This window comes from Rhinopithecus roxellana, chromosome 10, assembly GCF_007565055.1.
Source record: "Rhinopithecus roxellana isolate Shanxi Qingling chromosome 10, ASM756505v1, whole genome shotgun sequence".
Lineage (NCBI taxonomy): Eukaryota > Metazoa > Chordata > Mammalia > Primates > Cercopithecidae > Rhinopithecus > Rhinopithecus roxellana.
Genome location: NC_044558.1, coordinates 94,276,061 through 94,301,958, shown reverse-complemented (window position 1 = coordinate 94,301,958; position 25,898 = coordinate 94,276,061). Strand labels below are relative to the sequence as shown.

Below are 25,898 nucleotides of genomic sequence, written 5' to 3'. Positions count from 1 at the left end.
CCTGACCTCAGGTGATACACCCGCCTCAGCCCCTCGAAGTGCTAGGATTACAGGCGTAAGCGACTACTCCCAGTCTTCTTCACTGATTTTTAGTGGCTTTTGTCGTATCTCTATATTACAGGCAGTGGAACACAGTTATTAAAAAGCAAAGACTTTGAAATCTCACAAGGTTAAAAATCTCAGCTTTGTCACTTCCTATCTCTTTGACCTAAGGGCAATTTCCTTAATTTCTCATATCCATCACTTCCTCATCTGTAAAAAGGATATGGCACTACCAGCCTGACAGGCAGGGCTGTTGTAAGACTTAAAAGATATACAAGTAATGCTCTTGGCACAGCTCTCCTGAAACCTAATAGGCACACAATAAATGGTATTTATTTTATTACATAACATTTATTACATAAATAAAATGTTCATCATCTCTTTTCACATCATAGATAGCTAAATGTGGTTTTTTTCTTCAGAAAGAATGGCCACTACTACCACTTGGCTCAGATATGCTAGTCTTTTTTTTCTAAAATGTTTTATATAGAAAAAATTTTAATAATAAATAGACATTCTTATATATTTCCTTACCCTTTTAGATTGGGTTAAAAAGTATGGAGACTTCCAGCCGGGTGCGGTGGTTCACGCTTGTAATCCCAGCACTTTGGGAGGCCGAGGCAGGCAGATCACGAGGTCATAAGATCAAGACCACAGTGAAACCCTGTCTCTACTAAAAATACAAAAAATTAGCTGGGTGCGGTGGCGGGCGCCTGTAGTCCCAGCTACTCGGGAGGCGGAGGCAGGAGAATGGCGTGAACCCGAGAGACAGAGCTTGTAGTGAGCCGAGATCGCACCACTGCACTCCAGCCTGGGCAACAGAGCAAGACTCTGTCTCAAAAAAAAAAAAAAAAAAAAGGTATGGAGACTTCCTATAGCATTTATAGACTATGAATGACTAAATTCCCTATGTGTCACAAATGTGAATTCCTCATTTTCTTTATTTCTTCCCTTTTTTTTGGCGGTAGGGGGATAGGGTCTCTGTCGCCTGGGATGGTAAACAGTGGCTCAATCATAGCTCACTGCAACCTCGAATTCCTGGGTTCAAGTGACCCTCCTGACTCAGCCTCCCAAGTAGCTGAGACTATAGGCATGCACCAGCATGCCCAGCTAATTTATTTTTATAGAGATGGGACCTCACTATGTTGCCTAGGCTGGTCTTGAATTCCTAAGCTCAAGCAATCCTCCTCCCTTGGCCTCCCAAAGTGCTAGAATTACAGGTGTGAGCCACTGCGCCCAGCCAAAATTCCTCATTTCTTTCCATTTTTCACATTGTTGAAGTATAGTCCTTCACCCAGAGAAGCTAGTGACTCAAGTTCCTGATTGATTAAAAGAAACCAATCATAACATTTTTTAATACCATCACTAGTTTTCTTCTCCTGTTCTTACTTGCATATACCTTTCAGAGATCCAAAACACAATGATAGTAACCAATTCATTCCGTCTCTGCCACTTTCTGAGTGAATTTAAATAGGTCACCTAACCTCTCTGGGCCTTCATTTCCTCATGGGTAAAATGGGGACAGGATAACAGATGATCTAACAGGGCTATGTGGTAATCACATGAGATTATGTATGCCCTGGGAGAATAAACTCAGGGTAGGGCCCAGTCCACTCAATCCTGTTTCCCTCCTTTTTAATTATGACCCTAATCAATTTTTACAAGCTGAGGTCAGAAAGCTTCTCAAACACACTTATTTCTGTGCCTAGCCAGTGGCTGTCCCTGAAGCACTAAAAAGAACAAGACCCTTAGCAACATACCAGACTGCTGATGACAGGGGCTGGAGCGCAGTGATGTGACTATAGCTCCTGCAATCTTGAACTCCTGGGTTCAAGCAATCATCTAGCTTCAGCCTCGTGAGTAGCTGAGATTACAGGTGTGTGCTGCCATCCCCCATTAATTAAAAAATATTTTTTGTAGAGATGGGGTCTTGTTATGTTTCTCAGCCTGGTCTTGAACTCCTGGCCCTTCCCACTTCAGTCTCCCCATGACGTGGGGAGGTTTACAGACATGACCCAGACCCATTCTTCGGATGGTTTTTTTTTTCTGGTTTTTTGTTTTGTTTTGTTTTTCTCTTCATCTAAAAGAACTCCTTTCAAGATTTTATGAGGCAGAAGTAAACAGTACCATCTCAAACACCTCAATACCATAAGGTGGCAGGGGTAATGTGAACTTTCTGTCTATACTACTACATAAGCTCCAGAAAGAGAGAGACCTCATCTGGCTTATTCACTACTGTATTCCCAAGCCTCACAAGCAGGAGGTACACCAAAAATAAAAAAAAGGGGGAGGGAATTAAACGTGGTATGCCTCTAAATGCCATGCTTTCTACATGACAGCTTTTTCTTGACAGGGTCAACTCCTACTGCCTAATAATAAAACCAACAGCCGGGCACGGTGGCTCATGCCCGTAATCCCAGCACTTTGGGAGGCCGAGGTGGGTGGATCACTAGGTCAGGAGTTCGAGAACAGTCTGGCCAAGATGGTGAAACCCCGTTTCTACTGAAAATACAAAAATTAGCAAGGCACGGTGGTAGGCGCCTGTAATCCCAGCTACTTAGGAGGCTGAGGCAGGAGAATCGCTTGAACCTGGGAGGCGGAGGTTGCAGTAAGCCGAGATCATGCCACTGCACTCCAGCCTAGGCGACAAGAGAGAAACAAACTCCATCTTAAAATAAATAAAGTAAAACAAAATAAAATAAAACAAAACAAAACAAAACCAATAGTCTGGCTGGGCACCATGGCTCACGCCTATAATCCCGCCACTTTGGAAGGTTGAGGTAGGCAGATCACTTGAGAATAGGAGTTCAAGACTAGGCTGACCAACATGGTGAAACCCCATTTCTACTAAAAATACAAAAATTAGGCACAGGAGTGCATGCCTGTAGTCTCAGCTACTCGGGAGGCTGAGACAGAAGAATCACCTGAACCCAGGAGGCAGAGGTTGCAGTGAACTAAGATTACACCACTGCACACCACTGTACTTCAGCCTGGGCAACACAGAGAGACTCCAGCTGAAAAAATAAAAATAAAAATAAAACCGAGGCCGGGCGCGGTGGCTCAAGCCTGTAATCCCAGCACTTTGGGAGGCCGAGTCGGGCGGATCACGAGGTCAGGAGATCGAGACCATCCTGGCTAACACGGTGAAACCCCGTCTCTACTAAAAACTACAAAAAACTAGCCGGGCGACGTGGCGGCGCCTGTAGTCCCAGCTACTCGGGAGGCTGAGACAGGAGAATGGCGTGAACCCGGGAGGCGGAGCTTGCAGTGAGCTGAGATCCGGCCACAGCACTCCAGCCTGGGTGACAGAGCGAGACTCCGTCTCAAAAAAAAAAAATAAATAAAAATAAAATAAAATAAAAAAATAAAAAAATAAAACCGGCCGGGCGCGGTGGCTCAAGCCTGTAATCCCAGCACTTTGGGAGGCCGAGACGGGCGGATCACGAGGTCAGGAGATCGAGACCATCCTGGCTAACATGGTGAAACCCCGTCTCTACTAAAAATACAAAAAACTAGCCGGGCGAGGTGGCGGGCGCCTGTAGTCCCAGCTACTCGGGAGGCTGAGGCAGGAGAATGGCGTGAACCCGGGAGGCGGAGCTTGCAGTGAGCTGAGATCCGGCCACTGCACTCCAGCCTGGGCGGCAGAGCGAGACTCCGTCTCAAAAAAAAAAAAAAATAAATAAATAAATAAATAAATAAAAATAAAAAAAAAATAAAACCAATAGTCACATATTCAACACATTATTATTATTATTTTGAGATGTAGTCTCGTTCTGTCGCCCAGGCTGAAGTCCCCTGGCGCGATCTCTGCTCACTGCCTCCTGGGTTCAAGAGAATCTCCTGCCTCAACCTCCTGAGTCACTGAGACTATAGATGTGCCACCACAAATAGCCAATTTCTGTATTTTTAATAAACACAGGGTAGGCCAGGCGCAGTGGCTCATGCCTGTAATTCCAGCACTTTGGGAGGCCGAGGCAGGTGGATGACGAGGTCAGGAGATTGAGACCATTCTGGCTAACACAGTGAAATCCCGTCTCTACTAAAAATACAAAAAGTTAGCCGGGCGTGGTGGCAGGCGCCTGTAGTCCCAGCTACTTGGGAGGATGAGGCAGGAGATGGCGTGAAACCAGGAGCTGGAAGTTGCAGTGAGCCGAGATCGTGCCACTGCACTCCATCCTGGGCGACAGAGTGAGACTCTGTCTCAAAAATAAATAAACAAACAAACAAACACGGGGTTTCACCATGTTGGCCACGCTGGTCTTGAACTCCTGATCTCAGGGGATCTGCCCGCCTCGGCCTCCCAAAGTGCTGGGATTATAGGCATGAGCCGCTGCACCTGGCCACAGCAAATTGATAACTTACTGAGCATACAAAGTTGTAAAAGGCACTTCTTTCTACTATCAAGATGCTCTACATCTAGAAGGAAGATAATGCAAATACTTCCACATAAGTCAGATCCCAAATAAAGACATGCACCGCATGTTTCAGTTAACAACAGACCTATATACAATGATCAACTAGTAAGTTAAATTAAATTTATTCTTAAAGAAAGGTATTTTTGACCAGGCACAGTGGCTCACACTTATAATCCCAGCACTTTGGGAGGTCAAGGTGGGCAGATCACTTGAGGTCAGAGGTTACAAGTCTTAACTCCTAACCACACTGAACTTTCTGTCTGCAGAGAGTACTGGTCAAGAGTTCACAAAACGGCTAGGCATGATGGTGTGCACCCACAGTCCCAGCTTCTTGGGAAGCTGAGGTGGAAGGATTGCTGGAGCCCAGGAGTTCAACGCCCTGGGCAACACAGCAAGACCTCATCTCTGGCCGGGTGCGGTGGCTCACGTCTGTAATCCCAGCACTTTGGGAGGCTGCAACAGGTGGATCACCTGAGGTCAGAAGTTCGAGACCAGCCTGGCCAATATGGTGAAACCCCATCTCTACTAAAAACACAAAAATTAGTTGGGCGTGGTGGCACACACCTGTAATCCCAGCTATTCAGGAGGCTGAGGCAGAATAATCGCTTGAACCTGGGAGGCCAAGACTGCAGTGAGCGGAGATCATGTCACTGCGTTCCAGCCTGGGCGACAGAGCAAGACTCTGTCTCAAAAAACAAACTAAGAAAGATATTTATCAACTTAATGTATCCTAACTGTACAGTGTTCATCTATGGTAGTATACAGTAATATCCTAGGCCTGCACATTCACATACCACTCATACAATGACTCATTCCAAGCAACTTCCTGTCCTGCAAGCTCCATTCATGGTAAGTGACCTATTCAGATATACCACTTTTATCTTCTATGCTGTATTTTTACTTACCTTTTCTATGTTTAGATATGTTTAGATACACAAATACTTAACATTATGTTACAACTGCCAACAATATTCAGTACAGTAACATGCTATATAGATTTGTAGCCTAAGAGTAATACTGCGTACCACAGCCTACGTGTGTAGTAGGTATACCATCTAGGCTTGTGTAATGATGTGATCACCTAAAAAATTTCTCGGCCGGGCGCGGTGGCTCAAGCCTGTAATCCCAGCACTTTGGGAGGCCGAGACGGGCGGATCACGAGGTCAGGAGATCGAGACCATCCTGGCTAATATGGTGAAACCCCGTCTCTACTAAAAAATACAAAAAACTAGCCGGGCGACGAGGCGGGCACCTGTAGTCCCAGCTACTGGGGAGGCTGAGACAGGAGAATGGCGTGAACCCGGGAGGCGGAGCTTGCAGTGAGCTGAGAGCTGGCCACTGCACTCCAGCCTGGGCGGCAGAGCAAGACTCCGTCTCAAAAAAAAAAAAAAAAAGGCCGGGCGCGGTGGCTCAAGCCTGTAATCCCAGCACTTTGGGAGGCCGAGACGGGCGGATCACGAGGTCAGGAGATCGAGACCATCCTGGCTAATATGGTGAAACCCTGTCTCTACTTAAAAAAAATACAAAAAAAAAACTAGCCGGGCGACGAGGCGGGTGCCTGTAGTCCCAGCTACTCGGGAGGCTGAGGCAGGAGAATGGCGTACAAAACCCGGGAGGCGGAGCTTGCAGTGAGCTGAGATCCGGCCACTGCACTCCAGCCTGGGTGGCAGAGCAAGACTCCGTCTCAAAAAAAAAAAAAAAAAAAAAAAAAAAATTTCTCACAACACATCCCCATCATTAAGCAATGCATAAACACAGTTTCTCATCACCGAAGATGGTATGAATGTCAAATAAACACATGAAAAGATGCTCAGTATCACTTTGCATTAGGGAAATGCAAAAGAAACCCACAATGAGGCCAGGCACAGTGGCTCACACGTGTAATCCCAGCACTTTGGGAGGCTGAGGTAGACGAATCACTTGAGCCCAAGAGTTCAACACCAGTCAGGGCAACATAGTGAGACCTCTTCTCTACTAAAAATCAAAGCAAATTACCAGGTGTGGTGGTACATGCCTGTGGTCCCAGCCAGGAGGCTAAGGCTGGAAGATCACTTGAGCCTAGGAGGTCAATGTTGCAGTGAGACAATATCACACCACTGCACTCCACCCTGGGTGACAGAGCAAGACCCTGTCTCAAAAAAAAAAAAAAAACATACACTGCTAGGGGAAGAAAATATAGTACAGTCACTTTAGCAAATAGTTTAGCAATTACTTTTAAAATTAAATAAACACTCACAGGATTATATGTACCCTGGAAAAATAAACACTTTCCACAAAACCCAGCAATCTCATTTCCATGCATGCCAACCAAGAGAAATAAAATCGTATGTTCACACAAAACCTGTACATAAATATTCACACCAGCTTTATTTTTTTTTATTTTTTATTTTTTTTTGAGATGGAGTTTCGCTCTTGTTGCCCAGGCTGGAGTGCAATGGTGCAATCTCAGCTGACTGCAACCTCCGCCTCCCGGGTTCAAGCAATTCTATTGCCTCAGCCTCCTGGCTGGGTTTACAGGCATGCGCCACCACGCCTGGCTAACTTCATATTTTTAGTAGAGATGGGGTTTCTCCATGTCAGTCAGGCTGGTCTCAAACTCCCAACCTTAGATGATCCGCCTGCCTCGATCTCCCAAAGTGCTGGGATCACAGGCGTGAGACATCGCACCTTGCCTCCATCTAGCTTTATTTTTAATAGCCAAAACCTGCTAACTCAATGTCCACTACTAGATGAACAAACTGGTACATGCATATAATAGACTCCTACTCAACAATAAAGAGAAAGAAACTATTGAGTAACATGAAATAGTACAGATGACTTTCTTTTTTATTGAGACAGAGTCTCACTATGTCACCCAGGCTGGAGTGCAGTGGCTCAATCTTGGCTCACTGCAACCTCTGCCTCCTGGGTTCAAGCGATTCTCCTGTCTCAAGCCCCCTCGAGTAGCTGGGATTACAGGTGTGAGCCACCGGGCCCGGTCAGAGATGACGTCTTGCTGTGTTGCCCAGAGCCTTGAACTCCCGGGCTCCAGCAATCCTCCCACCTCAGCTCCCCAAATAGCTGGGACTATGGGTGCACGCCATCATGCCTAGCCATTTTGTGAACTGTTGACCAATGCTCCTCTTTGCAGACAGAAAGTTCGGTGTGGTTAGGAGTTAAATGGGAAGAAAGAGGAGGCTGGGTGCAGTGGCTCATGCCTGTAATCCCTCCCAACACTTTGGAAGGCCAAGGCAGGAGGTTCACTTGAGCCCAGGAGTTCGACACCAGCCTGGGCAACAGAGCAAGATCCTGTCTGCGGGGGAAAAAAGAGAAAAGAAATCAGCTGGACATGGTGATACACACCTGTAGCCCCAGGTACTCAGCAAGCTGAGGTGGGATGAATGCTTGAGCCCAAGAATTCGAGGTTACACAGTTACAGTAAGCTATGATTGTGCCACTACACTCCACCCTGAGCAACAGAGAAAGACTGTCTCCAAAAAAACAAAAGATGACAACGGGAGGTGGGTGTAGTCCCAGCTACACCCTACACCTTCAGGAGGCAGAATCATCTGGGCTCAGGAGTTAAAGGTCGGCCTGAGCAACATAACAAGACCCTGTCTCTTAGGAACAAAACGGGAGGGGGAGAAAGTAGGTGGCGGGGGAGAGAAGGGAAGGGAGGGAGATAGAGAGCAAGGGGTGGGAGAGACAGAGAAAGAAAAACAAAAGAAGAAATAAAAAGAGGCAGAGAAAGGAAGGAAGGGGGGGGAGGGAGGGAAGGGAGGAGGCAGCGGGGAGGGGAGAAAAGAAGAAAGGAAAGGAAGGATAAAGAAAAAGAAAAATGACAGTGAAAGGCCAGGCAGCCAGGCGTAGTGGCTCATGCCTGTAATCTCAGCACTTTGGGAGGCCGAGGCAGGTGGATCACCTAAGGTCATGAGTTCGAGACCAGCCTGGCCAACATGGTGATATCCCATCTCTATTAAAATACAAAACCTAGCTGGCCATGGTGACAGGAGCCTGTAGTACCAGCTACTTGGGAGGCTGAGACAGGGGAATAGCTTGAACCTGGGAGAGGGAGGTTGCAATGAGTCAAGGTTGCGCCACGGCACTCCAGTCTCGGCAACAGAGCGAGACTCCATCTCAAAAAAAAAAAAAAAGCAATGTATTAGAAATAAAAGTACATCAGATTCTAATGTCAGTTATGCAGCCAGTTATGAGACACTGGCAAATAACCCTCTTGGTCTCAATTTCTTCACCTGTAAATAGAATGAGTACTAAAAAATCACCAGAGCCAGAGAAATCCAAACTATCAGGGAAAGGGAGGGGCCCACTGAGAACCAGCCCAGCAACCCGACCACAGCTGGTCTTCCCTGGACACCATGAACCACACCGTCCAAACCTCTTCACTCCCACCAACATCGGCCATCCCCCTAACTATGAGATGCTCAAGGAGGAGCAAGAGGTGGCTCTGCTGGGGGTGCCCCACAACCATGCTCCCCTGATGTCCACTGTGATACACATCCACAGCAAGAACTCCATGCCCGACCATGTTGTCTGGTCCCTGTTCAACACCCACTTCATGAACTCCTGCTGCCTGGGCTTCATAGCACTGGTTTACTCCGTGAAGTCTAGGGACAGGAAAATGGTTGGCGACCTGACCAGGGCCCAGGCCTACACCTCCAACGCCAAGTGCCTGAACATCTGGGACCTGATTGTGCACATCATCATGACCATTCTGCTCATCATCATCCTAGTGTTGATCTTTCATGTCTATCAATAGATCAGGAGGCATCATCTAGGCCAGGAGCTCTGCCCATGATCTGAATCCCACGTACTCCACCTTCCATTCCTCGCCCTGCCCCCAGAGCCAAGTCCTGTATCAGCCCTTTATACTCACACACTTTTCTACAAAGGCATTCAATAAAGTGCTCGTGTTTCTGGTTAAAAAACAAAACAAAACAAAATAAAACAAAAAAAACACCAGAGTCATTCCAACTCCAAATATGTTTGACTCTACATTGTTGAATATCTACTATGTGCCAAGAACAGAACATAAGAATAATCTAGGCTGAGTGTGCTGGCTCACAGCCTTAACCCCAACACTTTGGGAGGCCAAGGCAAGAGGACTACTTGAGGGCAGAAGTTCAAAACCAGCCTGGGTAACAGTGAGACTGTCTCTACAAAAATTTTTTAAATTGTAGGAAGCAGCACTTTGCGAGGCCAAGGCAGGCAGATCACTTGAGCTCAAGAGTTTGAGGCCAACCTGGGCAACATGGTAAGACCCTGTCTCTACTAAAAATACAAAAACTTAACCAGGCATGATGGTGCACGCATGTGGTACCAAGCTACTTGATGAAGCAGGAGAACTGCTTGAACTCGGGAGGTGGAGGCTGGAGTGAGCAGAAATTGCACCACCGCACTCCAGCCTGGGTGACAGAGCGAGACGGTGTCTCCAAAACAAAACAAGAAAACAAAAAAAAACCTGAAGGGTGTAATGGTGCATGTGCCTGTGGTCCCAGCTACTCAGGAGGCTGAGGCGGGAGGATCACTTGAGGCTGCAATAAGCCATGATCACAATACTGTACTCCAACCTGGGCAATATAGCAAGATCCCGTCTCAAAAAATGAATACATAAAAACAGAAAATATTAAGACTTTAGTATCTCGCTTTATAAAGAAGGTATTCTTTCCTTTTCATTTTTTGAGACAGAGACTCGCTCTGTCACCCAGGCTGGAGTGCAGTGGCGCAATCTCGGCTCACTGCAACCTCCACCTCCTGGGTTCAAGCGATTCCCCTGCCTCAGCCTCCCAAGTAGCCGGGACTACAGATGCGTACCACCACGCCCAGCTAATTTTTTGTATTTTAGTAGAGATGAGTTTTTACCATGTTGGCCAGGTTGGTCTTGATCTCCTGACCTCATGATCTGCCCGCCACGGCCTCCCAAAGTGCTGGGATTACAGGCATGAGCCACCGTGCCCAGCCAAGGAAGGAATTCTTTCTCTTTTAATAAATAAACTAGGCCGGGCGCAGTGGCTCAAGCCTGTAATCCCAGCACTTTGGGAGGCCGAGACGGGTGGATCACGAGGTCAGGAGATCAAGACCATCCTGGCTAACACAGTGAAACCCCGTCTCTACTAAAAAATACAAAAAACTAGCCGGGCGACGTGGTGGTGCCTATAGTCCCAGCTACTCAGGAGGCTGAGGCAGGAGAATGGCGTAAACCCGGGAGGTGGAGCTTGCAGTGAGCTGAGATCCGGCCACTGCACTCCAGCCTGGGCGACAGAGCGAGACTCCATCTCAAAAAAAAAAGAAAAAAAAAAAGAGATCAAGACCATCCTGGCCAACATGGTGAAACCCCATCTCTACTAAAAATACAAAAATTAGGTCGGGCATGGTAGCTCACGCCTGTAATCCCAGCACTTTGGGAGGCCGAGGAAGGCGGATCACCTGAGGTTAGGAGTTCGAGACCAGCCTGACCAACAAGGAGAAACCCTGTCTCTACTAAAATACAAAATTAGCCAGGCGTGGTGGCCCATGTCTGTAATCCCAACTAATCAGGAGGCTGAGGCAGGAGAACTGCTTGAATCCAGGAGGCAGATCGGGCCACTGCACTCCAGCCTCGGCAACTAAGAGCGAAACTCCATCTCAAAAACAATTATTTCAATAATGCAGTGTGTCCTAACACTTCCTATTCTTTTTTCTAAAATGCTTGTCATAATCCACTAATGTGATTTCACAATCTACTAAGGGGTCATGACCTGCAGATTGAAAAATACTTCTTTGGGAGATACAAAAAAGTCATTTAACCTGGCGTTATGAGTCACCATTATGAGCACATTAATTAACTACATTGTGCTATGAAACAGTAATGCCCTTAGGGCCTAAAGTATACAGCTACAAACTTAGTCAAAACTCCCAGGCCAGGAGTGGTGGCTCATGCCTGTAATCCCAGCACTTTGGGAGGCCTAGGTGGGTAGATCACTTGAGGTCAGAAGTTCAAGACCAGACTGGCCAAAATGGCAAAACCCCATCTCTACTAAAAATACAAAAATTAACAGTGTGTGGTGGCGGGCACCTGTAATCCCAGCTACTCAGGAGGCAGAGGCAGGAGAATCGCTTGAAGCTGGGAGGCAGAGGTTGCAGTGAGCCAAGATTGTGCTACTGCACTCCAGCCTGGGCAACAGAGCAAGATTCTATGTCAAAAAAAAAGCCAGGTGCATTGGCTCACGCCTGTGGTCCCAGCACTTTGGGAGGCTGAGGCAGGGAGATCACATGAGGTCAGGAGTTGGAGACCAGCCTGGCCAATGTGGAGAAACCCCGTCTCTATTAAAAATACAAAAACTAGCCAGGCATGGTGACCAACGTCTGTAATCTCAGCTACTCAGACGTCTGAGGCAGGAGAATTGCTTGAACCCAGAAGGCGGAGCTACAGTGAGAGATGGTGCCACTGCACTCCAGCCTGGGTGACAAGAGCGAAACTCCATCTCAAAAACAACAAAAAAACCTCCCAGAATGGTATATTTTTTGAGCTCTTGTGTCCGTTTTTTAGTAATTCTCCAGTCTCTTTGTTTCGTTTTTTGAGACAGGGTCTCATTTTAATGCCCAGGCTGGAGTGCACCGGTGCAATCATGGCTCACTTCAATGTCCAGACTCAAGTGAACTACTCGCCTCAGCCTCCCAAGTAGCTGAGACTACAGATGTGCATGACCACGCCCGGCTAAATTTTTAGTATAAATATTTTTTGTTGAGACGGGGATTCCCTTTGTGGCCCAGGCTGGACCTGCACTCCTGAGCTCAGGTAATCTGCCTGCTTCAGCCTCCCAAAGTGTTGGAATTACAGGTGTGAGACACCATGCCCAGCCACCAGTCTTCCAAACGTGTTTTTTGTATTTTTCAGACAGTCTCGCTCTGTCACCCAGGCTGGGGCACAGTGACACAATCTGAATCTGAGTTCACTGCAACCTTGGACTCCGAGGTTCAAGCGATTCTCCTGCTTCAACCTCCCAAGTAGCTAGGATTACAGGAGCACGCCCTGCCCCACGCCCGGCTTTTTTTTTTCTTTTTTTTTTTTTTTTTGAGACAGAGTCTCCCTCTGTCGCCAGGCTAGAGTGCAGTAGCCCGATCTCGGCTCACTGCAACCTCTGCCTCCTGGGTTCAAGCAATTCTCCTGCCTCAGCCTCCTGAGTAGCTGGGACTACAGGCGCACACCACTACGCCCAGCTAATTTTTTTGTATTTTTAGTAGAGATGGGGTTTCACCCTGTTGGCCAGGATGGTCTCAACCTCTTGACCTTGTGATCTGCCCTCCTCAGCCTCCCAAAGTGCTGTGATTACAGGGGTGAGCCACCAAGCCCGACCCTTTTTCTGTTTTTTAGTAGAGACAGGGTTTCACCACATTGGCCAGACTGGTCTCAAACTCCTGACCTCAAGTGATCCACCATGCCCAGCCAAGTCTTTCAACTTTCTATCACGCTACTGTTATTTCTCATTGTGGTTAATATATCTGCCTCTGAAAATAATACTTTTCTACTTGCTGCCAATATGTATATCAGAAAAGAAAGCTAGATAGAATCATGTGTAAAGTAAAAGTAAGTTCTCAAAGAGGCCATAAAGAACTCTCCAGACCAGAGGCTGAAGCAGGAGGATAGTTTAAGCCCAGGAGTTGGAGGCCAGTCTGAGCAACATAACAAGACCCCCATTTGTACCAAAAAAAAAACAAAAAACAAAACAACTCTCCTTTCTATAATCTGCTCAAGCTTCAGTGAAAAAGACATTTAGTCTTTAATTACTGATTTCCAAATGCATTTCAGGAATGAAAATAGTTAACTGCACAAAGTCCACAATAAATGTTTACAAACCCGAAAAGAAAAATGCAGTACTTGTTTCAAAACCAGCCCTTTATAAAAAACTAAAATTATAATCAAGACTAATTCCACTTAGAAAAATTATTAAGAATATTTTAACATGACTTTAAAAAGCAGTATGAAAAATATCAATGAAAAATAATTGACCTGGCTAGCCACGGTGCCTCACGCATGTAATTAAAGCACTTCGGGAAAACTAGGTGGATGGATTACTTCAATTTAAGAGTTTGAGACCATCCTGGGCAACATGGCTAAACCCTGTCTCTACAAAATATACAAAAACCGGGCATGGCTGCATGCACCTGTAGTTCCAGCTACTCAGGAGACTGAGGTAGGAGGACTGCTTGAGCCCAGGATATTGAGGCTGCAAATGAGCCATGACCATACCACTATACTCCAACCTAGCCAACAGGGTAAGATCCAGTCTCAAAAAAAGAAAAAAAGGAAAAAAAATGATCATTGGCAACACTGTTCAATAAAGCCTCTCAAAGCAATGGCTTCAGGAGACCAATATTCTAAAGCTCTGATACAGTTAATAAAAATAAACCATGTTCACTCATATTGCCAACAAGCCTCATACCACAACTAATGAGTTTTAAAAAGACTTCATTACAGAATGACATTTTACTCCATTCCCAAAATGTAGTTAGCTATTAATCATGGCACAAAACTGACATTTTCGGGCTGGATACAGTGGCTCACACCTGTAACACCAGCATGTTAGAAGGCCTAGGTGGGTGGATCACTCGAGGCTGTGAGTTCAAGATCAACATGTCAAAACTCCACATCTACTGAAAATACAAAAAAACCAGGCGGGCACTGTGAGGCACACCAGTAGTTCCAACTACTCAGGAGGCTGAGGTGGGAGGATGGCTTGAACCCGGGAGACAGAGGTTGCAGTGAGCCGTATTTGCAGCACTGCACTCCGGCCTTAGCAACAGAGTCAGATCCTATCACGAAAATAAATAAATTAAATAAATAAAATAAATTGACATTTTATAGTCACTTGACACAATTTCAGGGTTTAAATTACAAGCAATCTATGTAAGTATCTTTAAACATTAATGAGAATTTCAAATTTTCACATGAATACAAACACAGATAATTACCAGCAAATAAAAAGTCAAGGTTGCCAGGTGTGGGAGGCTGAGGCAGGTGGATCACTCGAGGCCAGGAGTTCGAGACCAACCTGGCCAATATGGTGAAACTCAGTCTCTACTAAAATACAAAAATTAGCTGGGCAAGATGGCGCATGTCTGTAGTCCCAGCTACTCAGGAGGCTGAGGCAGAAAAATGTCTTTAACCCGGGAGGCAGAGGTTGCAGTGAGCCGAGATCGCGCCACTGCACTCCAGCCTGGGTGACAGAGCGAGACTCCGTCTGGAAAAAAAATAAAAATAAAAAATAAAAAGTTAAGGTTAACAGCTGTGACAAGTTTTGTTTTTTTTGTTTTTTTTTTTTTTTTTTTTTGAGACGGAGTCTCGCTCTGTCGCCCGGGCTGGAGTGCAGTGGTGGGATCTCAGCTCACTGCAAGCTCCACCTCCCGGGTTTACCACCATTCTCCTGCCTCAGCCTCCCAAGTAGCTGGGACTACAGGCGCCCGCCACCTCGCCCGGCTAGTTTTTTGTATTTTTTTAGTAGAGACGGGGTTTCACTGTGTTAGCCAGGATGGTCTGGATCTCCTGACCTCGTGATCCGCCCGTCTTGGCCTCCCAAAGTGCTGGGATTACAGGCTTGAGCCACCGCGCCCGGCCGACAAGTTTTAATTAACAACCCAGACTCATAAAAATACTAAACCAGGCTGGGTACGGTGGCTCATGCCTGTAATCCCAGCACTTTGGGAAGATGAGGCGGGTGGATCACGAGGTCAGGAGATCAAGACCATCCTGGCTAACACAGTGAAACCCCGTCTCTACTAAAAACACACACACAAAATTAGCCAAGCATGGTGGTGGGCGCGTGTAGTCCCAGCTACTCAGGAGGATGAGGCAGGAGAATGGCATGAACTTGGGGGGCGGAGCTTGCAGTGAGCCGAGATGGCGCCACTCCACTCCAGCCTGGGCAACAGAGCAAGACTCTGTCTCAAAAAAAACAACAAAAACAAAAACAAAAACTAAACCAAGCCGGTCACGGTGGCTCACACCTGTAATCCCCGCACTTTGGGAGGCCGAGGTAGGCGGATCACCTGAGGTCAGGAGTTCGAGACCAGCCTGGCCAACATGGTGAAACCCCGCTTCTACTAAAAATACAAAAATTAGCCGGGCGTGGTGGCATATACCTGTAATCTCAGATCCTTGGGAGGCTGAGGCAGGAGAATTGCTTGAACCCAGGAGGCAGAGGTCACAGTGAACTGAGATCACACCACTGCACTCCAGCCTGGATGACAGAACAAGACTCCCGGCTCAAAAAAAACAATAAAAACAAAAACAAAAACTAAACCAAGCCGGTCACAGTGGCTCATGCCTGTAATCCCAGCACTTTGGGAGGCTGAGGCAGGTGGATCACCTAAGGTCAGGAGTCCAAGACCAGCCTGGCCGACATGATGAAACCCCATCTATACTAAAAATACAAAAATTAGCCAGGCGTGGTGGCACATACCTATAATCCCAGCTACTCAGGAGGCTGAGGCAGGACAATCACTTGAACTAGGGAGGCAGAGGTTGCAGTGAGCCGAGATCACACCACTGCATTCCAGCCTGGGTGACAGGATGACACCCCACAACAACCACACACACAAATAATAATAATAATAATTTTAAAAATCAGCCAGGCATAGTGGGTCACACCTGTAATCCCAGCACCTTGGGAAGCCAAGGAGGGCAAATTGTTTGAGGTCAGGAATTCAAGGCCATCCTGGGCAACAAGTTAAAACCTCTGTCCCTGCACCTATAGTCCCAGCTACATGGGAGACTAAGGCAAGAGAATCACTTGAACCTGGGAAGCGGAGGTGCAGTGAGCTGAGATCGCGCCACTGCACTCCAGCCTGGTGACAGAGTGAGACTCCGTCTGAAGAGAAAAAAAAAAAGCCTGTTAGGAACCAGACTGCACAAGCCTGTTAGGAACCAGACTGCACAAGCCTGTTAGGAACCAGACTGCACAACACGAGCTGTGTGAGCATTAGCACCTGAGCCCCACCTGTCAGATAAGGTGCAGCGTTAGCTTCTCATAGGAGCACAAACTCTACTGGGAACTGCGCATGGCGAGGGATGTAGGTTGTGTGCTCTTTATAAGAATGAACCTAACTAATGCGTAATGATCTGAGGTGGAACAGTTTCTTTTTTTGTTTTTTTATTTCTGGGACAGGGTCTCACTTTGTCCCCCAGGCTGGAGTGCAGTGACTCGATCTCGGCTCACTGCAAGCTCCGCCTCCCAAGTTTCATGCCATTCTCCGGCCTCAGCCTCCCCAGTAGCTGGGACTACAAGCGCCCTCCAACACGCCCAGCTAACTTTTTTGCATTTTTAGTAGAGACAGGGTTTCACCGTGTTAACCAGGATGGTCTCGAACTCCTGACCTCGTGATCCGCCCACCTCAGCCTCCCAAAGTGCTGGGATTACAGGCGTGACCCACCACGCCTGGCCAGTGGAACAGTTTCATCTCAAAATCATCCCCTGACCCTGTGGAAAAACCATCTTCCACAAAACTGGTCCCTAGTGTCAAAAAGGTTGGGGACCACCGCCTTAAAATACACAGCAGGCTCTTGTGTATATACTACATCTCCATTTATTTCAAGGGAGGGGCCCTGGAACTTAAAATTTAAAAATAAAAATAAAGGGAGGGGGCTCGGTGCAGTGGCTCACACCTGTAATCTCAGCACTTTGGGAAACTGAGACAGGAGGATCGCTTGAGTCCAGGAGTTTGAGACCAATCTGGGCAACATGGCAGGACCCTGTCTCTACAAAAAATTTAAATGTTAGCCCGCTGGTGTGTACCTGTAGTCCCAGCTACGCAGGAGGCTAAGGCAGGAGAAATGCTTGAGCCTCGAATTTGAGGCTGCACTCCAGCCTGGGTGACAGAGGGAGACCTTGACTCTAAAAAGAAAAAAAATAAATGGAGAGGTGTAATAAAATCCTACAAATGTTGCTTTGGGCAAGTTCCCTAATCTCTCAAAGCTTAGGGTTTTTGCCTTCCATTTTTAAGATTTAGCAATTTTTGTTGTTGATGTTACCGTTATTTAAGAAACAGAGGCCGGGCACGGTGGCTCAAGCCTGTAATCCCAGCACTTTGGGAGGCCGAGATGGGCGGATCACGAGGTCAGGAGTTCGAGACCATCCTGGCTAACCCGGTGAAACCCCCGTCTCTACTAAAAAATACAAAAAACTAGCCGGGGGCCGGGCGCGGTGGCTCAAGCCTGTAATCCCAGCACTTTGGGAGGCCGAGACGGGCGGATCACGAGGTCAGGAGATCGAGACCATCCTGGCTAATACGGTGAAACCCCGTCTCTACTAAAAAATACAAAAAACTAGCCGGGCGAGGTGGCTGGCGCCTGTAGTCCCAGCTACTCGGGAGGCTGAGGCAGGAGAATGGCGCGAACCCGGGAGGCGGAGCTTGCAGTGAGCTGAGATCCAGCCACTGCACTCCAGCCTGGGCGACAGAGCGAGACTCCACCTCAAAAAAAAAAAAAAAAGGAACAGAGTAGGCCGCACACGATGGCTCACCGCTGTAACCCCAGCTCTTTGGGAGGCCAAGGCGGTGGACCACCTAAGGTCAGGAGTTCAAGACAAGCCTGACCAACATGGTGAAACCATGTTGCAAAATTGCAAAAATTAAAAATGCAAAAATTAGCTGGGCGGGTGGCAGGTGCCTGTAATCTCAGCTACTCAGAAGGCTGAGGCAGGAGAATCACTTGAACCCGGGAAACAGAGGTTGCAATGAGCTGAGATTTCGCCATTGCACTCCAAACTGGGAAAGAGCAAAACTCTGTCTCAAAAAAAAAAAAAAAAAAAAAAAAAAAAAACACCACCTTAGCTCATGAGGCTGGGTGGGGTGGCTCACACAGAACAAGACCCTGTCTCAAAAAAAAAAAAAAAAAAAAGAAAAGAAAAGAAAATAACAAAAAAAATAAAACCCAAGTACTTTCATTTAAAAAGATACAGTAGCAGCCAGGCATGGTGGCTCACGCCTGTAATCCCAACACTTTGGGAGGCCGAGGTGGGTGGATCACCTGAGGTCAGGAGTTTGAGACCATCCTGGCCAACATGGTGAAACCCTGTCTCTACTAAAAATACAAAAATTAGCCAGTCGTGGTGACATGCACATGTAGTCCTAGCTACTTAGGAGGCTGAGGCAGGAGAATCACTTGAACCCAGAAGACAGAGGTTGCGGTAAGCAGAGATCGTGCCACTGCACTCCAGCCTGGGCGACAGAGCAAGACTCCGTCTCAAAAAAAAAAAAAAAAAAGACAGTAGCAGGTATGCCTGTTAACAAACTGTTTACATCTCCACTGAAGTTGTCACAATCACTTGAAATACCTAAAAAAAAAAAGTAGGGTTTTCTTCATGCTTAACTTTTACACAACATCAAAATACTATCACTATCTAGTCAAAATAGAAAATAGTAATTCTAGAGGACAATCTTCTAAAATGTTAAAATTCCTTTCAAAGCAAAAAACTGTACTTTGCTAAGGTGACAGTTCTAACACAGCTGTAGCTATTTAGGACAAAAAAATGAGATCCTCCTTTGTTTTTTTCTTGTTTTGAGACAAAGTCTCACTCTGTTGCCCAGGCTGGAGTGTAATGGCATGATTTTGGCTCACTGTAACCTCCACCTCCCAGGTTCAAGCAATTCTCCTACCTCAGCCTCCCAAGAAGCTGGGATTACAGGCACCCACCACCATGCCTGGCTAATTTTTTTATTTTTAGTAGAGACAGGGTTTCATCATGTTGGCCAGGCTAGTCTCGAACTCCTGACTCCAGGTGATCCACCAGCCTCAGTCTCATAAAGTGCTGGGACTACAGGTGTGAGCCACCGCACCTAGCCATGAGATCCTCCTTTAAGTCAAAACATACGGCTACTATATAGCTACAATATGAGTTAATATCCCTTATGTAAAATTATATACCATCGCTAATTAGAGTAACACTTAAAATACAAGTTTACATTTAACCAAAAAAAGGAACACCATGACTGATCCCATAAATGTTTTCACTGTTTCAGAATGTGAAATCTTTAAGCAACTACAGACTTACTTTTTTCTCTTAAAGAAAAAGAAAAAGAAAACCAATACAAGTTTTGGCAACTTAAAAAGTTTATTTTCTCCACATACTTGAAACAAAAACTAAACTAATTAGGTAAAATACATAAGCCCAAAAGAAAAACAAAACATGCCTCTTTGGTTAGTAATAGCCATCTACAATTTACCTCTAATGACCCTCAATGTCAATTAACTTTTTTGGTCTAACTTCAGAGATGGTTAGTATCAACATCCACATAAAAGAATAACAAAAGATAATACCATTTAAACCTTATAAATTACTAATGAGGCCACAAGACTAATTAATCTAGATAAAAAGCAAATGGCTAAATACCCGACCTTCAAATCTTTGCTCAAATGTTAGCTCCTCAATGAAGCTCCCCCTAATCCATTTAAAATTGTAACTCATTCCCCTCCCCACACTCCCTATACCTTTAATCTGCTTTCTTCTAATCCCATAGCTCTTATACACTATTATACACAGGCTGGTAATTTAATGTTTCATTGTCTGCCTAGTCACATTAGAAGGTAAACTCCAAAAGGACAATATATTTGCTTTGTTCACTGATTCCTCCCCAAAACCCTGTGTACATAGATGCTTCACTAGAGCTGTGTTCAATGTAGGTATTTTTGGTCCTTCTACAAGATATTTAACTGCAAAAGATGAACGGTCTCATTGAAATGTAAATGAAAGCATGATGAACAACTACATTAAACCACAGCACACTTGTTTTTTTTTTTTTTTTGAGACAGAGTCTCACTCTGTTTCCCAGGCTGGAGTGCAGCGGCGCGATCTCAGCTGACTGCAACCTCTGCCTCCTGGGCTCAAGTGATTCTCCTGCCTCAGCCTCCGAGTAACTGGGATTACAGGCGCCTGGCTAAACAGCACAATTTTTAAGTTGCAATGCCTCAAAAGAAAGAAGCAGTAAAAATACTAAGCTGAAAATCACTAAAAGAAAAATATTGTATTCACACTGAATCCTGTATCCCAAGCAATTCTAATGTCGTATTATTTAGGTTTAGGAATAGAGTAACAGAATTGTAAATCCCTATTTTTATTTTTAATGGGGAAGGGAATGTAGAAGAAGGAGAAGACAAGTTAACCAGTGAAAATTCCCAACAGTGCCATGAAATTACATAAAAGTTACCAAAAATAACTTGGTCATAGGCTAGCAGCTAATAAAAAACACTTTCAGATGAAAAAGAGAGGTTAACAACAACAAAGCTTTAGAACAGTTCCTCAGGAATTTCATTCCTGCACTTAACTCAATACTGTAACAATAGATAAACCAAGTATCCTCATTAATAACAGTGGTTACAGGTTTCAAAACATCTTCACATATATTACCTTATTAAATCCTCAGAGGAACCAAATTAAACTCAAATATAAATAATCCAGCAACAAAAGCACTTAATAATGTATGCACTTGACAGTAAAAATGCAATTTTTCCTTTGAAAATTCCCCACAATATCTGAGAAACTACAAAGAAACCATTCTATGGAAGAGCAACCTTCTTGGCACTGGAAGTAACACAAGTCTTCTAAAGAATAATAGAGCACTGTGGACAGGCGCAGTGGCTCACACCTGTAATCCCAGCACTTTGGGAGGCCAAGGCGGGCGGATCACGACGTCAGGAGATTGAGACCATCCTGGCCAACATGGTGAAACCCCTTCTCTACTAAAAAATGCAAAAAATTAGCTGGGCATGGTGGCAGGCTCCTGTAGTCCCAGTTTCTTGGGAGGCTGAGGCAGGAGAATGGCGTGAACTCAGGAGGAGGTTGCAGTGAGCCGAGATCGCGCCACTGCACTCCAGGCTTAGTGACAGAGCAAGACTCTGTCTCTTAAAAAAAAAAAGAAGAAGAAGAATAGAGCACCGCTAGCAAAAGCCATTAAAATCCTGAAGCCCTTTGACCTAGTAAAACCACTCTTGGGAACTTTCTCTAAGGAAATAATTACACTGAAGCAAAAAGCTATTTAAAAATGTTCACTGCACCACTATCTACAACAAAAAAGTGGAAACCCAATTCCCAACAATAGAATGGTTAAGTAAAAACCTTACAGCCAGGTGCGGTGGCTCACACCTGTAATCCCAGCACTTTGAGAGGCAAGGGCGGGTGGATCACCTGAGGATGGGAGTTTGAGGCCAATATGGTGAAACCCTGTCTCTACTAAAAATACAAAAATCAGTCAAGCGTGGTGGCATGTTCCTGTAGCCCCAGCTACTCAGGAAGCTGAGGTGGGAGAATCACTTGAACCCAGGAGTCAGAGGCTACAGTGAGCTGAGATCATACCACTGCACTCCAGACTGGGCAACAGACTCCGTCTCAAAAAAAAAAAAATTTACATTTACAATACAATGTTTAGGAGAAAAAAGCTAACTACAAAATAACATACACAATCACCTCTACTACATAAAAACGAAAAGGTAAAAAGCAAAAATAAGAATTAGACAGATGGTTGGGGGCAGTGGCTCATGCCTGCCTGTAATCCTGGCACTCTGGGAGGCCAAGGCTGGCAGACCACTTGAGGTTAGAGGAGTTGAGATCAGCCTGGCCAACATGGTGAAACCCCGTCTCTACTAAAAATACAAAAATTGGCCAGGGGCAGTAGCTCACACCTGTAATCTCAGCACTTTGGGAGGCCAAGGCAGGTGGATGACTTGAGGTCAGGAGTTTGAGACCAGCCTGGCCAACATGGCAAAATCCCGTCCTCACTAAAAATACAAAAAAATTAGCCAGGTGTGGTGGCACAAACCTGTAATCCCAACTACTCGGGAAGCTGAGGCCGGAGAATCACTTGAATGAACCCAGGAAGCAGAGACTGCAGTGAGCTGAAATCAGGCCACTGCACTCCAGTCTGGGCAACAGAGTGAGATTCCGTCTCAAAAAAAAAATTATGTTAAAGTAAAATTATGTTCTAACATTGCGTTTACATTATCTTTCCTAAAACAGCCACCTTCAAACATGTGTATAACAAAGATAGAATAAATCACTTCTGAAAGTCATGAAAAACTATTCACACATACAAAAAGTCAAATTATGAAATGTTTCTTAAAGCAGATGTGAATTTCCAGACTTTCAAAAATATTTTGCTATCTCGAAACTTGTCAAATCCAATGCTGCATTTTCTTTTTTCACCTTTGCTCTCAGAAACTTATTTTCACTGTTGATACACACAAACATAAGTGAGACGATTCTAGAAGTTGAAACTTATTTATAAGGAACGCAGGAAAGTGATTCAAATTCAAAGTAATTCTACAAGTACATTAACGATCTGTACAAGAATAAAATTTCACATTATGCAAATCCAACACAGTAAACAAAATTTCACCTATTCATCAAAAAGAATAAGGGCTACCATTTAGGTCTCAAGTAACGGAACTTAAAGCAAGGAAAAATCTAAATTAACCTTAAACTGTTGTAAAGCCTCAAGGAACAGAAAAAAAGACCTTAGAGTACTAAAACATTCCAAATATCTTTGATCACTCAAACTACTCAGGTGCAAATTCTATTGTAGTCTAATTTTTAAGCCTCATAGTCAATGCAACTTAACGTTAGTTTTAACGTTTATATACTTGAACATGTTGAATATATCTCCCAAATCTCTTGCTAATACCTAAGAAAGTAAAAACAATGCATCCTTTTCTATAAACACTGTATTTTAAATTTTTTCGTTCTTCGCTAGATGCCAACGAAAAAAGGAAACTGAAGTTACCCTCTACCTGGGGAAATGATTACTTCATCTGAACTAGTTTGGCTAAGCAGTGTTTGGGATGCTTCAGACTCAGAGAAGGGGAAGGGTTGGCGGGGCGTGTAAAGTCAAATAACCGACTGTTTCCGCCCCCTTTGAAAGCAGCAGAATTCCTTAAAAACCAGCTGATTCCTCTTGATGGGGAATTTCTGCTGTAAATAAAAATTCTTTGGAAAGGGGTTGCTGAAAATGTGTTTTCAAAAAGAATACGCAGGTGAATGAAAAATCCTCTTATTTCACCTTCCAAAGCCCAAGATGCCTATTTAAGGAGGACGCCGGTGACCGGCCCTGTCAAGACGGCGGCCTAGGCCTAAGGAAAGCACAGCAGTGTCCGCAACACGGATGGACTTGAGGCACAGGGGAAATGGACTTGCGTGCCCTTGGTAAGCTCTGGCGGCACTCCCGAAGTTAAGGACACCGGCCACAATGGAATGGAGTCTATTGACGTTTGCTTCTCCCTTTGAACACTAAGCATTTTCTTAGTTCGTGAAATACGAACTGACAACCACCCGCCACCCCCAACAGGCGCTCCTGCACAAACACACCCTCGAGTCAAACCCAGCTAGTCGGGACAACACTGAGCCCCCAGCCCCTACCACAACCCCAGCTTGGGAGGAAAAAAGACGCCAGTAAACACCCGCATTTCTGCCTTCAGGATCCCCACCACGTCCCCTGCTGCAATCTCTCTCTCCTAGCATTTCCGAAATTGGGGCGGGAGTTGGGATAACTGCGCAGGGTGCCCGCCCCCTGCCACCAGCACCGCCGCCCCGGATCTCCCGGGTCCAGCCTGGGTCCGGCCCTCGCCCACCGCTATTCACAGGCGCCTTCTCCACCGTGGCCTCGAACAGCAATGCGGATTGGCCACCACCCGCGCGCCGGAGAGGCCTGGCGGGGGAAGGAGGAAGGCCGGGAGAGGACCGGGCACTCCCCACCCCTTCCCTTCCCCAGGTGGGGGAGGGCGGAACGCTGCGGGAGGCCACACGGAGCCCCACGATTCCAAGAGAGTTCTGGAGCCCCCGCCGCCGCCTCGGACTAGAACGCAGAGGGGTGCGGGGGCCAAGGCCCACCTGTCTCCACCCCGTCCTCCGATCTTTCCCAGGACTGGGAGGGGGCGGGGAGAGAGCCCGACAGACCCTGATGATTCCGGAGGAGCCCGGTGCCTACCCCTTTAACCGGCACGAGGGACGCAGACCTAACTTCTACCCTCCCGAGATGTCTCCCATGGCGGGGGGGGGAGACACATGTTCCAGAAAACGACATCAAAGCCTCTAGACCCCTTTAACGTTCACATCTAAACTGTGAGTGGGGGCGCTGCCCGAGCATCCCCACGCTGCGGTCGGAGGATCGTGCGGCAGGGGGATCCGGGGCTGACTATCGCCGCTACCCGAAAACCCCTCCCAACACGCGTGGGGAGGGGAGGCCGCCCGCTCCCTCCATCTTGACCGCTGGGGGAGGGGGCGGGGATGCTGCGGGAGGCTGGACAAGCCTGACAATCCTAGAGGACCCCGGCTGCGCCCCCCGGCCGAGCCTCGGGGCTCAGGCCCAAGCGAATCCCCCTCGCGCTGCCGGCCCCCGGCCCACCCCGGGCAGCCCGGCGGGTCACGGGGCGGGGACGGCGGCGCGGGCCGCGGGGGAGGGGACGCCGGGACCGGAGCGGAGGGGGCTGGGGTGCCGACACCCACCTGCCCAGGCCGGGCCTCCCGCCGCCGGAGGTCGCCGCGGCCGCCGAGGAAGGAGTCGTGGCCGAGGACGAGGACACCGAAGACGACGACGGCGAAGGCGCGGCGGCGGGCGACGCTAGAAGGCCGCTGCCGCCGGGCTTGCGGACATTGGCAGCCGCAGGCGGCTGCTGCTGCTGCTGTTGCTGCTGCTGCTGCTGCTGCTGCTGGGGCTTCAGCGACATGGTGAGGAGCCCATACACCGGCTCGCACGCCGGGCGGGGACAGCCGGGAGCCGGGCGCGCCGAGGAGACGCCGGAGCGCGGCGGGGACGCGCGGGCGCTGAGCGGGGAGGCGCGGGTTGGCGCGGCCGGGGGGGCACTCGGGCTGCCGAGGGGGAGAAGGAGGACGACGAAGGGGCGGGGAGGCCCGCCGAGACCGAGGAGCTGCGGGGAGCCGGGCCGGAACTCGCCGCCGCCGTTGCCGTTGCAACCAAAACAGTCTGAGGCGGAGGGAGGCGAGCGCTGCCGGGAGGGAGGGGGGCCAGGTCCGGGCCGGGGAGGGGCGGCGGAGGGATACTGTCCAGAGTTCGCGCCACCGTCGCCCCGCCCGCTCCGCGGCGCCGGCTCCTGGAGCGAGCGCCACCCGGGACACTTGGCTGCGGCGAAGGGGCGAGACTCGGTGCCCGCCGCGGGAGTCCGAGGAGCTGCGGCCACTGAGCGCATCGGAGGCCGGGCGCGCTGAGGCGCCGGAGGAGCGCGGAGGTGCGGTAGGGACTCTTTACCGGAAGTCGGAGGGGTCGGGCGGAAGCAGAACGTGGGATGGACCCGGGAGGGACACGTGAGGAGAGGGCGCCGAGCTGGGCCGCATTCGCGGGGGTCGGGTGAGGCCCCGGCAGCGGGCCCTGCCCGGATCCGCCCTCCTCGAGGCGGGTCTGCCCTTCGGGGAGGGCGTGTCGGTCTTAGCCTCTGGGGCCTGCCTGGTGTGTAGGACAGGAGGGAAG

At 47.6% G+C, this 25,898-nt stretch overlaps 1 protein-coding gene and 1 pseudogene across 18 annotated transcripts in view; one reads left to right on the top strand and one right to left on the bottom strand.

Moving 5' to 3' along the window:
- Positions 1-25,665, bottom strand: part of ATXN2 (ataxin 2) — a 156,965-nt gene extending 131,300 nt beyond the window's left edge. For 6 of the 18 annotated variants that reach the window (XM_030939935.1, XM_030939938.1, XM_030939936.1 and 3 more), the window contains exon 1: positions 24,920-25,664. In XM_030939935.1, coding sequence (XP_030795795.1) covers positions 24,920-25,620 — 701 coding nt within the window. In that variant the 5' untranslated portion in view covers positions 25,621-25,664. Of the gene's footprint in view, positions 1-24,919 lie in introns of all 18 variants that reach the window. The other 12 variants (XM_030939944.1, XM_030939949.1, XM_030939946.1 and 9 more) reach the window with 4 other exon arrangements.
- LOC104675117 lies at positions 8,813-9,213 on the top strand (annotated as a pseudogene).
- Positions 25,666-25,898: the final 233 nt, after the last annotated feature.